The sequence below is a fragment of the Schistocerca cancellata genome, chromosome 4 (genome assembly GCF_023864275.1).
Source record: "Schistocerca cancellata isolate TAMUIC-IGC-003103 chromosome 4, iqSchCanc2.1, whole genome shotgun sequence".
Taxonomy (NCBI): domain Eukaryota; kingdom Metazoa; phylum Arthropoda; class Insecta; order Orthoptera; family Acrididae; genus Schistocerca; species Schistocerca cancellata.
In genome coordinates, this window is record NC_064629.1 from 60,154,339 (window position 1) to 60,170,222 (window position 15,884).

General features: G+C 39.2%; 1 protein-coding gene across 1 annotated transcript in view; it reads left to right on the top strand.

Moving 5' to 3' along the window:
- The window catches only part of LOC126184931 (zinc finger FYVE domain-containing protein 9), a 412,866-nt gene extending 401,486 nt beyond the window's left edge, over positions 1-11,380 (top strand). Inside the window, exons 18-19 of the mRNA XM_049927602.1 lie at positions 3,518-3,679; positions 9,662-11,380. Coding sequence (XP_049783559.1) covers positions 3,518-3,679; positions 9,662-9,820 — 321 coding nt within the window. The 3' untranslated portion in view covers positions 9,821-11,380. The remainder of the gene's footprint in view (positions 1-3,517; positions 3,680-9,661) is intronic.
- Positions 11,381-15,884: the final 4,504 nt, after the last annotated feature.

Consider the following 15,884-nt stretch of genomic DNA (forward strand, 5'->3'; position numbering starts at 1 on the left):
CCAGAACTCTGCAGGTGGGAACTGGCGCTACAACACGTCCTCGGTTCTCGCCACCTGCCTGGCCTTCAATTACATTACTTTCTTCCCTCCTGACATTTCTTCACAGTAACTTCTCCTCTCTTCATTGCGTTTTAGTTTTCTACATCTTTCATTTTCATACCTACCTATTTTTTGCCATCCCCCTCCCATCCCTCTTTCTTACAATGCACTTAGCTTTTCACTCTTATTAACTTGTGCACAAAGTTATAGCAGTAATCTTTGTCTTGCATATTACACTGTCTTCCACCTCCGCCTTTAAGCTCTCAGGTTTTCAAATCACATCTGGTGCAGTCCCCGACACTCTGTCTTTTCCTTCTCGTCCCATGCAGTAAGTTTTCCCTGACCCGAAGTTCTAGATGACTTTTCCAAAATTTAACACTCTCCTTAGACCTCTCCAGTCCTTTTCCTTCATCCCTCTTTCTGGTCCTTCATCCCTTCTGCCGGACGGAGTCACTTGCTCCAAAAGCTTGCATAATTATAATCTTTTCTTACATGCATGTTATGCTGCCACTTGGTGAGTAGATTTTTTATCTGTCCAATAACATTAAAAGGTGAATACAGTGTGACGCGCCCGCGCGCGAGAGAGAGAGAGACAGAGAGAGAGAGAACTTTGGCACACAGACTGTAGAATGAGTATTCATCATATAGCTCAGACTCTGGCTATACCCAAACACCCTTGTCCATGACACTGTAACCGAACAATTGCATATAAAGAAAAAAGTCTGCAAAACTAGTCTCGAAAATTTAGACCGACTATCACAAGTTCAACCAAGTGCTGATTTGTGAAGAACTTTTGGAAAGTTGTGGAAGTGATGGTACTTTTGTGGCAGTGTTATAACAGGAGATAAGTTGTGGTTTTCAAATACGAGACAGCTCAGAGTTGCACATCGCACAGTTACCATGTCCCAGGAAGGCATACATGAGGAGGCACAAACTAAAGGCAATTATTATTTCTTTTTCAGTGCTAGTGATATCATTCACCACAGTTCGGTACCTACTTGACAGACTGTCAATGCTGCCTTTTATGTGGAAGTGCTCAAAAGACTGAAAAAGGGGTTGCACACATCAGATCACACATCACTGGTTCCTGGAAGCTATGCTGCACCAAGACAATGTGTGCAGTGATGCTGCTTTCTTGGTTAGGTATTATCTGTTACAGGGTGTGTAAGCCGCGGGACAATGGGGAAGTCCAGGAAAAAACTGGGGACTTTTTCGTTCACGTGAAAACTGGGGAAAACCTAGGAATCTCTTAGAATTCCAGGAATTTCTCTCTCTCTCTCTCTCTCTCTCTCTCTCTCTCTTTCTCTCTCTCTCTCTCTCTCTCTCTCTCTCTCTCCTTTTTTTTTTTTTTTTTAGTTTTGACTGGTAAGAACCGACACTCTTACAACGAATTTTACTTTTAGCCCCATAATGTGGAATAATACTGCAGCAATAAAACATAAATGAGGGGGGAAAAAATAAAACCTGAGTTGCAAAGGAAATGCATAATTTACAACAACAAAACATAGTGCACACACAAGCGGCTGCCAACAGCAAAATGTGCCAAAGGCCATAGGACGAAGACTATGCAATAGCTCATAACAACAAACTGCTTCCGATGAGCATGACGTAACAGTGGTTTACATTAGATTTGTTTGAGCAATTGCCAGCACACTCATGCACGTGCATGAGTGAGTCGTGTATGAGCAGTACCTTGTCCCACTTGGGCTACTTGAAGTGCGACTGTAAACTGTAGCAACAAGCAACCAGATGCTTCCCGAAAAAATTTTTTTGTGAATCTGGACATACAAATGTGCACTTTGAGCTGAATTATGCATTTTAGTATGGTTCACGAAATTCCGATGCTCTTTTAGTATCATGTGATATCCTGTTTCGTTTATTAGATAATGCAAGATCTCTTAATGCTATACACGTGTGAAGATATGGGCTTCCTACGTCATTGTAACTGTATGCACACACGCATTTTCTGGCGCTCTCTGGCTACTGCTGAAACGAATTTTAACAGATCATTGGGAAATATTACGAATGGTGGTTTGAAAAGCATTATACTTTCAAAGTAAATTTCATTTTATGCTGCCGGCCGGAGTGGCCGAGCGGTTCTAGGCACTACAGTGTGGAGCCGCGCTACCACTACTGTTGCAGGTTCGAATCCTGCCTCAGGCATGGATGTGTGTGATGTCCTTAGGTTAGTTAGGTTTAAGTAGTTCTAAGTTCTATGGGACTAATGACCTCAGCAGTTAAGTCCCATAGTGCTCATAGCCATTTGAACCATTTCATTTTATGCAAGATGAATTATGTTACGTGTGCAAATGTGCTTTAAATGTCTTGAATCACAGAGCATTTGATTCTCATTTAAAGCTTAACACTTTGACGACCAGGCATTTAGAAAAATTTTGAGCCCAGAGGGCCAAACATTTATGTCATTATTTAAAACTTTAGTGGCACATTTGTCTGATGTATCTTAAAATGGACACAAGCAAATACGACCAACATTATATGTGAAAGCTTAGCTTTCCTGGTAGCTACACTATGTATATTAATTTAAACCATTAACTTTTCATATTTGAGTGTTTGTGGTACTTAACAGTAATGTTGCTATTGGCTGACTACATCACGTGTCCTATGCTCTGAATACCTGCTATCATTGGCTGGCAAGATCATGTGATATGAGCTATGATTGGCTTACAACAGTTTTGCAATCTCGATTTCAGTGCTTCGGAAACTAACGTGCTGCATTTTGTGGAATTAAAATACATACTTTCATAACCCAAAAATATACAGCGTATTGTAATACAGAAATATGCAAGCATACATGTAGCTGTACTTCAAAGTGCTTTATTTTCCTGGGGTTCATTTTCTGAAGTGCTGGGAAGTTCTACCCCAGTATGTAAAACCTTAATCATTCAAAGGATTGATAAATTTTATGGTTCCGAGTGAAAATTTACTGTCACTTAACAACGAAAAAGTGTATTTTTAACCAGATTCCAAGAAAAATCTGGGAATTTTCCTCCATGTCTGCGTATAAACCCTGTATTAAAAAAATAGATGGCAACACTGCACCAGTGTGCGCGCCCCCCCCCCCCCCCCCCTCCCGCTCCCTTACCATCCTGACCTTGCTATGGAAGATTTCTTTTGTTTGTTCCTGGCTGAAGACAACACTGACAGGAGTCCATTTTCGGACCATCAACAATATGAAATCTTTTATTACGTGTGCCCTAAAGACTGTCCCATCCCAGGCCTTCCAGTAAGCCTACAATACTTGGAAACCATGATGGAAAAAATGAATTGACAGGAGGGTTCTGTTTTGAAAAAATTTGATGCATTGTACTGTTCTGATTAATAAATTAGTTTTTATGGACTTAGTTGTATTACCTTTCTTACAAACCTTATGTGTTAGTTAGAAGAGATATTATTTGTTGTTTTATGAAGACATGTGAAAATATTTCAAATTACCATTTTTTTTTTTTTTTTCTTTCAGTCTGAAGAAGTATCAGAACAGGGAAGTGATCCCATAGATATCAGTCGCTTGACAGAATCAATAGCAAGAGCTACCTGCCTGGCTGTGATTAATCTCCTAGATTTATTAGCACAGGCAGGTCTAACGAAGATAGCAGTTCGAGCAATGATACACCCAGAAAATGTAAGTTAATTGCTACAGTTTCCATGAGTACCATCACAGAGAGAGCAAAGGAAACTTAGATGTGTGTTCTGTAACTGAGCTTAAAGTGTTAATGGCTTTTTATGATACAATGTTTTCAAAAGAAAGAAAATTGGTGATTGGTTTGAGAAATTTGTCATAAGGTAGCCAGTCTGTTATATCTGTATATAGTTGGTATTTCTTTTAAAGTTTGTTAAAATACATTGCAGATTTATAGAGTGTAGAATATAAATATTGAATTCCCTCACAAGGCACATGCATTGTGCTTCTTATTTTAACATATCACTATGCACCATGATTTCACCCTTCACACCAATGATTGTGTTACTTGGGGTGATTCATACAATGTTGTCACAGAAGAAGCTGAGTAGCTCAGTGGTGTAGTGGTTTGATACTAAACTGTTGCATTGAGGGTTGTGAGTTCAAAATTCACCTGAACTAAACAATTTTTGATTTGTATATTCAGTTTGAGTACATTCTAGAAGAATCCACAAATGTCAAGAATCATATACTGTATGTGTTCTGGCCGGAGGCAGTTCGCTCCGTGCTCTTTTATGTGCAAGTGCTGAATAAACCTTCGTTAAGTGAAGTTAGTGTTTGTCATTCATCTAATTACACCTTCTTCTACATGACAATATTAACTAGGATGTTTCTACCACTTCTAACACTAGAAGTTAGATTTCAAAGGAAATTTGTATTGTTCAAAAAGAGGACTGTGTTGTAGGTAAATACAGAATTTTTGCCATATATTTTAGTAGTTATTGAGTTTTGGACTTGAATATCATTGGTTGATACAACATCAGGTACACTATACTCCCAGGATCATATTCCATTAAGACAACATCTTGATCAACCAATACTTAGCTCATATTTATCACAGCATATTTAGCTTGATACACTCAAGCTTCAAATAAAAGTGTAGGAAGCATGCTTTTATTTGCACTATTTCCCTGTATCTTGACTGAAAAATTCCTTAACTTGTGAAGAAAAAGCAGTAGAAAAGCCAGCATAAAATAAAAATAATATGAAATTGATAGATTGCTACTCATCACATAGAGGAAGCGTTGATTGGCACACAGGTATGTTGAAAGAAAACTGCTAGATAGTATCAGCTGCGAGGACGTCCACCTTGATCAGAGTGTCAGCTTGACTGACCACACCTTCTACACATTTCCTCTTGTTTCATCTCTCACTCATTACACCCTGTCATTTCAGCTCTAACTCATTACAGTCTATATATCTAAAAACAAAGATGATTTGACTTACCAAACGAAAGCGCTGGCACGTCGATAGACACACAAACAAACACAAACATACACACAAAATTCTAGCTTTCGCAACCAACGGTTGCCTCGTCAGGAAAGAGGGAAGGAGAGAGAAAGACGAAAGGATTTGGGTTTTAAGGGAGAGGGTAAGGAGTCATTCCAATCCCGGGAGCGGAAAGACTTACCTTAGGGGGAAAAAAGGACGGGTATACACTCGCGCACACACACACACATATCCATCCACACACATACAGACACAAGCAGACATATACAGAAGCAAAGAGTTTGGGCAGAGATGTCAGTCGAGGCGGAAGTGCAGAGGCAAAGATGTTGTTGAATGACAGGTGAGGTATGAGTGGCGGCAACTTGGAATTAGCGGAGATTGAGGCCTGGTGGATAACGGGAAGAGAGGATATATTGAAGAGCAAGTTCCCATCTCCGGAGTTCGGATAGGTTGGTGTTAGTGGGATGTATCCAGATAACCCGGACGGTGTAACACTGTGCCAAGATGTGCTGGCCGTGCACCAAGGCATGTTTAGCCACAGGGTGATCCTCATTACCAACAAACACTGTCTGCCTGTGTCCATTCATGCGAATGGACAGTTTGTTGCTGGTCATTCCCACATAGAATGCGTCACAGTGTAGGCAGGTCAGTTGGTAGATCACGTGGGTGCTTTCACACGTGGCTCTGCCTTTGATCGTGTACAACACCTTCAACCCATTACATGCAGTCTCCCATCCTTCATCAAAGACACCAACCACTTTCTCGAACGCCTGGAATCCTTACCCGATTCGTTACCCCCCAGAAACCATCCTTGTAACCATTGATGCCACTTCCTTATACACAAATATCCCGCACGTCCAGGGCCTCGCTGCGATGGAGCACTTCCTTTCACGCCGATCACCTGCCACCCTACCTAAAACCTCTTTCCTCATTACCTTAGCCAGCTTCATCCTGACCCACAACTTCTTCACTTTTGAAGACCAGACATACCAACAATTAAAGGGAACAGCCATGGGTACCAGGATGGCCCCTTTGTACGCCAACCTATTCATGGGTCGCTTAGAGGAAGCCTTCTTGGTTACCCAGGCCTGTCAACCCAAAGTTTGGTACAGATTTATTGATGACATCTTCATGATCTGGACTCACAGTGAAGAAGAACTCCAGAATTTCCTCTCCGACCTCAACTCCTTTGGTTCCATCAGATTCACCTGGTCCTACTCCAAATCCCATGCCACTTTCCTTGATGACCTCCACCTGTCCAATGGCCAGCTTCACACGTCCGTCCACATCAAACCCACCAACAAGCAACAGTACCTCCATTATGACAGCTGCCACCCATTCCACATCAAACGGTCCCTTCCCTACAGCCTAGGTCTTCGTGGCAAACGAATCTGCTCCAGTCCGGAATCCCTGAACCATTACACCAACAATCTGACAACAGCTTTCGCATCCCGCAACTACCCTCCCGACCTGGTACAAAAGCAAATAACCAGAGCCACTTCCTCATCCTCTCAAACCCAGAACCTCCCACAGAAGAACCACAAAAGTGCCCCACTTGTGACAGGATACTTTCCGGGACTGGATCAGACTCTGAATGTGGCTCTCCAGCAGGGATACGACTTCCTCAAATCCTGCCCTGAAATGAGATCCATCCTTCATGAAATCCTCCCCACTCCACCAAGAGTGTCTTTCCGCCGTCCACCTAACCTTCGTAACCTCTTAGTTCATTCCTATGAAATTCCCAGACCACCTTCCCTACCCTCTGGCTCCCACCCTTGTGACCGCCCCTGGTGTAAAACCTGTCCCATGCACCCTCCCACCACCACCTACTCCAGTCCTGTAACCCGGAAGGTGTACACGATCAAAGGCAGAGCCACGTGTGAAAGCAACCACGTGATCTACCAACTGACCTGCCTACACTGTGACGCATTCTATGTGGGAATGACCAGCAACAAACTGTCCATTTGCGTGAATGGACACAGGCAGACAGTGTTTGTTGGTAATGAGGATCATCCTGTGGCTAAACATGAATTGGTGCACGGCCAGCACATCTTGGCACAGTGTTACACCGTCCGGGTTATCTGGATAATTCCCACTAACACCAACCTATCCGAACTCTGGAGATGGGAACTTGCTCTTCAATATATCCTCTCTTCCCGTTATCCACCAGGCCTCAATCTCCGCTAATTCCAAGTTGCCGCCACTCATACCTCACCTGTCATTCAACAACATCTTTGCCTCTGCACTTCCACCTTGACTGACATCTCTGCCCAAACTCTTTGCCTCTGTATATGTCTGCTTGTGTCTGTATGTGTGTGGATGGATATGTGTGTGTGTGTGTGTGTGTGTGTGTGCGCGCGAGTGTATACCTGTCCTTTTTTCCCCCTAAGGTAAGTCTTTCCACTCCTGGGATTGGAATGACTCCTTACCCTCTCCCTTAAAACCCATATCCTTTCGTCTTTCCCTCTCCTTCCCTCTTTCCTGACGAGGCAACCGTTGGTTGCAAAAGCTAGAATTTTGTGTGTATGTTTGTGTTTGTTTGTGTGTCTATCGACGTGCCAGCGCTTTCGTTTGGTAAGTCAAATCATCTTTGTTTTTAGATATATTTTTCCCACGTGGAATGTTTCCTTCTATTATATTCATTACAGTCTATGTTAGACACACGACTACACTAAACTTGAAACAGTGGGTTGTAGAGGAGCATTGTACTATACAATCGGATCTTTGTTGTCGACTGGTTTCACTGATCAATGAAACAGCTCATTTCCCCATTACCCGTATTTCCAGGGGCATTCTCCTAACTCTGTAGTGGTAGGATACTCTTCTGGCAGTCTCAGCTAATAATTTGTTTGCTTGGATACATGCTTTGAATAGCTGTCAGGCACAAAGTGTGTCAGAGTAAACGAGCAACTTCTCACCTGTGTGAAATGCCATCTGATCCACAGTGTCAGTCAATATTCAGCATAAAAAATGAAAAATTTGCTTAAAACCATTGCTGCCAAACAGTTTAATTTTGTAACTGGTATCTTTTGTGTTGGCGCCATACGTTGATATTGATGATGATGATGATGATGATGATATGGCAGTTTTTTATTTCTAATAATATGTTAGTAGTGGGAGTGGCTTGCTAAAATATTAATTGCTGTAAGGTGTATCACATCTCCATTAACTACATTCTTTAATATACTCATTTGTATTATATTAAAGTTTTTTCCTGTAACATTATAGAATTAATTGTTTCCTTGCTAAACATGCAGTAATAACCGAAAACTTGCATACCAATGACTGTGTTGAGAGATTGGGCACTGATGAGGAACATTCATAATGTTTTCTATCACAAACCTAAAAAAAGATACTTTGTCAGGAGTCTTCACACTGAAACTAATCATTCTCCACATATTTACCATTTACTTATGGATGAACTAGTTGATATCCTTCTTCAATAAATGCTCAATTTTGCTTCTGTTCCATCTTTCTTATTATGCTATTGTCATCCTGGAAATGCTCGGCAAACAGTTGGCTCTTCATACATTGAAAGAACATGTTACAGGGTTCCAGTTCAAGGAAATATGGAGAATGGGACAGAGTTTCATATCCCACACAGCAACATGTGTCACTGCTGTGAGTAATGTCCTGGCATTTTGTTGGAATGCTTGTCATTACATTTTTGCATGATTACTTACCAGGGTATCATGGTAATATTGTCCAGTAACTGTCTGTCAACCACATACCATAAAAATAAAAATTGTCAGCATTACTGCCACTGAGTGATGTGTGTGTCCAAACTCATTCAGGTGGTGGTGATATTGAATATTTCCACTGTGTGGCAATGAGGTGATAAAAAAGTCACCAAAATCAGACTGGTAGAGCTCCATTGTTTTGGCTACTGCTTCCTTCCAGCATAATTTTCATTGGACACTCAGAATATCATGTCAGCAGACAGGCATAAAGTGTGAGCTCCTACAGCAGTGTGAGACACTTGATGTTTCCTAAAGCATGTGGGTGATATTTGTCAGTGACCTGTGACTTAAGATCCCTTTCCTCCACTATTGTCTAGAGAGAAATGTGATGGTATTGAGGCATCAGGACCCCCACATGTATGAGAATTTATCATTCCTCACTGATTGATGGGCTTGACTGCAGTCTCATTTGGTCACATTATAAAAACCTATGCTATTTAACAATATATCAAACTTTGGAGCACTGCTTGCATGCATGGAAACTTGTTCATCATGAATGTCCTTCCAAAAACAGGAAACAAAGTGACATTCACATAAAACAATTTAAGTGGAAAACCAACAGGGACATCTGCTGCCCCTGCATTGCAAAATGTGAAGTTTATTCTTTATTCTTGCACCCAAAACTATGACATTTATGTCCACCATAGATATGCTAAGGAATTAAGCATTCATTGTAGTGATTGAAACACATTACTCTAGTTTTTAAAAATGTGCAGAAATAAAAGAGGAAATGATTAACTTACCAATGGGTAGGACAAGTAGTACCCCAGCTGCATGTAATGTATGTCATAACAGAAGGTTGTTTACTTAAAAAATAAGACAGGTTTATTCTCATACACATTTCAAGTGACATGAAGTACATATTCAATAAGTTAGCAATTTCTTGACATTTAAAAACAATTTTAGAAAAATAATGGGAAATATTAAACTTAAATGCATACCTTTTGTCTTTTAGGTGGGCTATGAAGCTGGAAGCCAAGGAGAAAAACTTCCTCCAATTTATATGAATAGTCTTGACAATGAGCTGATCCCCATTCTTCACAAAGCTGCATCAATGTCTCAGGACAGCCCTGCTGTTGTTTTGGAACTGATTTTTCATATAATGTTGCAGTGATATAAATACTGATGCAAATTTGTAACAAATATGTACAGTGTAATGCGGTAATCATGTATTCTCCACTTGCTGTTACAAACAGTAAGAATGTGTTTGTGTTATTTGAAGAACTGTGTTATTACTCACAATTAATATTAAATGGTATATGACTTGTATAAATAATCGTCCTCACTTAGTTCAAAGTATCTCTCTTTCTCAATTTAAAGTCATCCTATGAGTTCATAGTGATTTTATTTGTGATGTAGAAAATCTTTAATATGTCAAAAAGATTTTTAAATAGTTGAAAACTATTTTCATATTAATGTTTTTCCTCTTTTATTACTTTAGCTGTCAGTCTTTGAAATATGTATACTGTTGTTATTTGTTTTAAGTGAGCATATTTTGTGTATTTATCATCATAATTTTATATACCAACTGTTTTTCAGACTGTAAGATTTAAGGAAAAGGACTCGTTTGAGAATTAGGGATTTAAAAGGCTGTGTGGTCGGAAGTTGAAGTTAATTTGTTACTTTTATTGTGCCGATAAATTACAACGATCATTTTCTTACAATAGTCTGTGAAAAGTGATTTTACAAGTAAAGCTCAGGGTAAATGTTGGAGTATCATACTGGAATAGCATCAGTGACTTCTTTTATTTTTGGAGTATATTATCTAACTGTATATAGATAGAATATTTAATGAATATACTCATGTTTCCAGCCAGATTATTAAAACTGCAAAAATGTAAGTTTTTAGCAATCTTATCACTCATGTTACCATTATAGCATTAAGGTCTTGTGCATGTAAAGATACTTTTTACTGGAAGACACACCTCCATTTAGAATTTCAGCATACTTAAGTCATCTGTCGTATAGGTCAACTGTTAGAAAAGACTGTATTTTTTCAGTCATTAATCTGGTTTGAAACCTGATCTCTATTTGAAAGGATCCTTTAAAGTAATGGTGCTAAACTAATATTGTAATTTTTCAGTGTTCCAGGCTTATATAAGGAATTAAATTTGTGAGTTTTCCCTAGTGTATCTAAAATGCTCCACCAGTCTCGTATTTTAGGATGACTGTAGTGCCTTATGAAAACTGAAATTATTTTAAAAATTTGTGATCATAAATGTGATAAAAAATATATTTTTGTGTTATTAACTGTATTTATTTTTTGCATTTTATGATCCTTACATTTATATTTTACTGCATATCTGTAACTATCTCAGGAAATACATATCTGAAGAACAACACACATCAGTTTAAAATTCATTTCAGTACTATTAATGTAATCACATAACACTGTTTGGGCACAGGGAGAGACACTCTTTTTGTATGTACCTGGAGCCCACAGTTTTATTTAGTTTTAAATATGCTGTATTCTTATTTACATATTATTGACAACTGTAGGGTTCATAAATTATTGATATTTCCCATGTTAACTGTCCATTTTCACACTGTCCATTCTAAAGTTAGTGTAACAAATTCATTTACGTTAACCTTTATAAAAAAAGCTGATGGATTTATAAAAGGAAACTGTAGTTGTTTCTTTTGTAGAAATAGAGTGTAGTACTGTAGAGAATTTTGGACTGAGTTCTCAATTAAACACCCCTACCCCCAATTCTCCATCTCAAAAAAAAAAAAAAGAAGAAGAAGAAGAAGGAAACTGTACTTACAAATCTGGAGACAAAATCTTATCAAATTATTTGATCTGTTTTGTAAACTTTCATTTCTTCTATCGGAGTAATTTCATTATCCTCTTCTTAAATAAAGTAATTTTTTTTTTAACTGTGACTACCAGATGATCCACACTTGTACATTTTGCTTGCTTCAGCCCATGTCAGAGTTAAGGTTCTAACTTCTAGCGACCAATCATTACAGGAACTTGGATGCATATCACCAATCATGTATGGAAGTCATTTATGTCACTTGAAACCCTCCAAGTACCCAGTGTCAATTATCATTCTATCTTGCAAATAAAAAAGTATCATTTCAGTATAGTAATGGACTTGATCAAACAGTAGCACTGAGGGCATGCAGAAACAAGCATTAATTTCTTTGTCATAAAAATATTTTTAAAAATTATCTAGTAGCATGAATGTGTGAGCATGGCATGAGAGGACATGGAGGACGAAGTTATTAATTATGATCAGACTGATACTTGAATAACTAACCTCTTGATTGAGAGAACACATTTAACTTTGTGTTACTTTGTTATACTGTGTTTATTGCCTTTATGATATCCAACAACTTTCAAAAATAACTCCAGGGTGTTTTGGATATCTTATCTGCTTATTTTGTGTTGTGTTATTGACACAAATAAGCTGTTACTTTTTAGGGGTATTAGATATACGGTTTAGAATGTCCCTCACTAGTGGAACACGTCTGGATTCACTCTAACATTATTTTTTCATTAGTTACCACTTGGTTTAGGTAGGTCAAATACAAATGGATGGTCAGCACTTGCATAATATACTAATTTATGAAGCATTTAAGCACATATAAAAGTTTTTCTTTTTTTAATTGAAAATTAAAATTTATTTCTATTACAACTAGCCAGTCATGATTTCTCCGCTTCTTAATTGCCATTTTGACCTGGGAGATCATATGCATTTTCTATATTCCTCCACCAATCATTTCTGTTCCTGGCTTTCACAGTCCGTTCATTTTTCAGTCCTATCACCTCCACATCCTGTTGATATTCTCATTCCATCTTGTCCATATCCTTCCTAGGCCTGTCCTGCCCTCCGTGGATCCTAAGAATGCTACTCAGGGCAGTCTTCCCTCTTTCATCCTAGTTAGGTATCCTGCTCACAACAATCTTTTTTTTTTTTTTTTAATGCTTCGGCCAATATCAGCTTGTGCATATAGGTTTGTCAGTTCCTAATTTTTTAATATCCTCCATTCCTCTTGGGGCAAAATACACTGACTGAAAAAAAATCACAACACCAAAGAATAATTAATGTATAAGCCATTGGAAATGTGAAATGCTGGTACATTAATAACCGGTGTAACCTCGAGAATGTTGAATGCATGCGTGCAAACATGCATGCATTGTGTTGTATGGGTGTGGGATGTTAGTTTGTGGGATGGAGTTCCATCACTGTTGCCCTTTTTAGGTCAGTACAGGGATGGCACTGGAGTTGTCGTACAATGATGCCCCATATGTGCCCAATTGGGAACAGATCTGTTGATCGAGCAGGCCAAGACAACATGTCGACACTCTTTAGAGCATGTTGGGTTACAACAGTGGCATGTGGGTGAGCTTTATCTTATTGGAAAATGCCACCTGAAATTCTGTTCGTGAATGGTAGCACAACAGTCTGAGTCACCAGAATGCCATACAAATTTGCAATTAGGATGTGTGGGGTAACCATGAGAGTGCTTCTGCTGTCGTACAAAATCACACCCCAAACCATAACTCCAGGTGTAGATCCAGTGTGTATAGCCCACAGACAGGTTGGCTGCATGCTCTCAACTCGCTTCCTCCTAACCATCACACGGCCATCGCTGGCACCGTGGCAGTACCAGCTTTCATCAGGAAGAAACAGCAGACCTTGAACCTGCCTGCCAGTGAGCTCTCACTTGACACCACTGAAGTTGGAGCTGTCCTTGAAGTAACCAATTTTTTACAGTTCATCGTGTCACTGTGGTGCCAACTGTTGCAGATACAATATCATGCGCCTGAGCCACACGCCAAACACGATTGTATTCCCTTTCAGTAGTGCCACGTGGCTGTCTGGAGCCAGGTGTTATTGCGACCATACTTTTTTGTGACCGCTGCCAGCAATCGTGTACAGTGGTTACATTCCTGCCAAGTATTTCAGTAGTATTGCAGAAGGGACATTTGACTTGTCATCTCCCTACTACATGACCTTGTTCAAACTTGGTGAGGTGTTGATAGTGGCATCTTTGTTGCCTTAAAGGTATTCTTGGCTAACATCAACTCTCCACATCTAATCTCAAAGACTAACACTCATGAATGTTACAGCGTGTATTTAAAGCAAACCTGATTTATATCCTCATAGTGGCACTACTAACACCACTCGTATGTGACAACGTGAAATTTGAATAGACATCATCTTTCATATGTAGAAACATGCCTACCAACTTTCATTTATACTGTGAAACTTCTCCTTGGTGTTGTGATTTTTTTTTATTTTTATTTTCCATTGGTGTATTTTTCCTTAATACCTTTCTCTTGAAGACCAGCAGTTTTTGTTCATCTGCTTTCCTTAATGTCTATGTTTGAGACCCATGTAGAGCTACCAGAAGAACTACACCCTGGTATAGTCAGATTTTAAAATCTATCAAAACGGCTCTAGTGTACAGCATGTCCCATAAACCAAAATATGCTCTATTTGCCATTGCGATCCTTCCCTTGATCTCAATTTCCATTCTATTCTGTTCACTGGAAATGCCCCCCGCATGTTTAAATACATCTGTTCTTTTTGAAGAGAGACTTCAAACCTGATTTATATCCTCATAGTGGCACTACTAGCACCACTCGTATGCGACAACGTTAAATTTGAATAGACATCATCTTTCATATGTAGAAACATGCCTACCAACTTTCATTTATACTGTGAAACTCCTCCTTGGTGTTGTGATTTTTTTTTTATTTTTTTTTTCCATTGGCAGTTGGGTACCATTATTGGGTGGCTTACTCAAGATTGTGTGTTCTGTTTTCTCGTCATCAACTTGTTACCCTGCTATCCTTGTAATACTTCTGAAAGAAATACCTTAAGTGCCAGTCATGATATGCACATAGGCCTTACTGCGAAGGGATGGATAGCGTTCTGTAGTCGTGGTGAAGACAAGCTATCTAAGGGATAAGGCCCTGAAATAAAACCTTGGCAGGTGTCCAGGCCATGAGGTGGCAGCCCCACCAGGACATTCGGGGGCTGTGGGCTGATAACCCGCACCACCAAAAAACACATATCACAGAAACTAAAAGGAGAAACAGCCGGATGGATCTTAAGGATATGACCTTTGGCCTGAAAAGGAAAACCCGTATCGGTTTTTGGAATGTAAGGACGTTGAGAGAGGCAGGAAGGCTAAAGAGGACAGTGGAAGGGGAAGCAAAAAGAGTTGGCAAGACCTGGGCAGAATTGAGGCAAATGGCCAAAGACAGAGACGGATGGCGAGTTCTCCTGGATGCCCTATGCCCCCATAGGGGCCAAAGGAATTAAGTCAAGTAAGTCAAGTCCAGTCATGATATACAAATAAATTATGTATTTGACAAACATTTATTGCCCATGGCTTTAGCTTTCAGCAAGATAACAACTGAGAAACTGATTCATATCAAAAATATACACTTAACAAAGTTTCATTTTACAATTACTTTGTGTACAAAATTACAGATTGCTTCCAATACTTGATGACACCTGCTTCCTTGTATCAGTAACTGCCAAGAAAAATGTAAGCAGATATAAACAGAATAGGTTACAGTACTGGAGTTGTTCTGCATCTTAAAATTCCTGGAGGTTATATGTTGTCACTAACCGTTCTGATCTGAAACTTACCAGGGTTACAGGTATCTTTGAATGAAGGAAGAACAAACATAAATCTGGATAATTAGATAATTTTTCTTTTTAAGACAACATATAGAATATGAAAGAAGATATACAACCAAACCAGTGCAGTTATCTTGAAAAAATATGTAGGCAAGTAGCCGCATACCCTTTGATCTCTCACATTACACATAAATATACTAGATGTACATTCAAACACCTTCGTAGTGTTCCTAAACTTGTGGCACTCTGTGGAGAAAATGACTCAACATCAGATGCCTCCAAGTATTAACCTTTAACAGATATACTAGGTTCATTGGCAATATTCACACTGGTGGAAAGTTACAAGTAATTATACGAAGCATGAATAATAATTACTGCAGTTACGTAATAATATCATGTGAATATTGTTGGACCCAAAACTCAAGAACCCCACTCTTAGGGCAAATTGTATAAAGCATTTAACCCTAGGTTAAGACAGAAAATGACCTCAAATAAAACTTAACCTGGAAATCTGCATGGTATAAACATTAATCATAGATCGTATTTGACTGGTGAAAATTCTCAGTTCAGTCA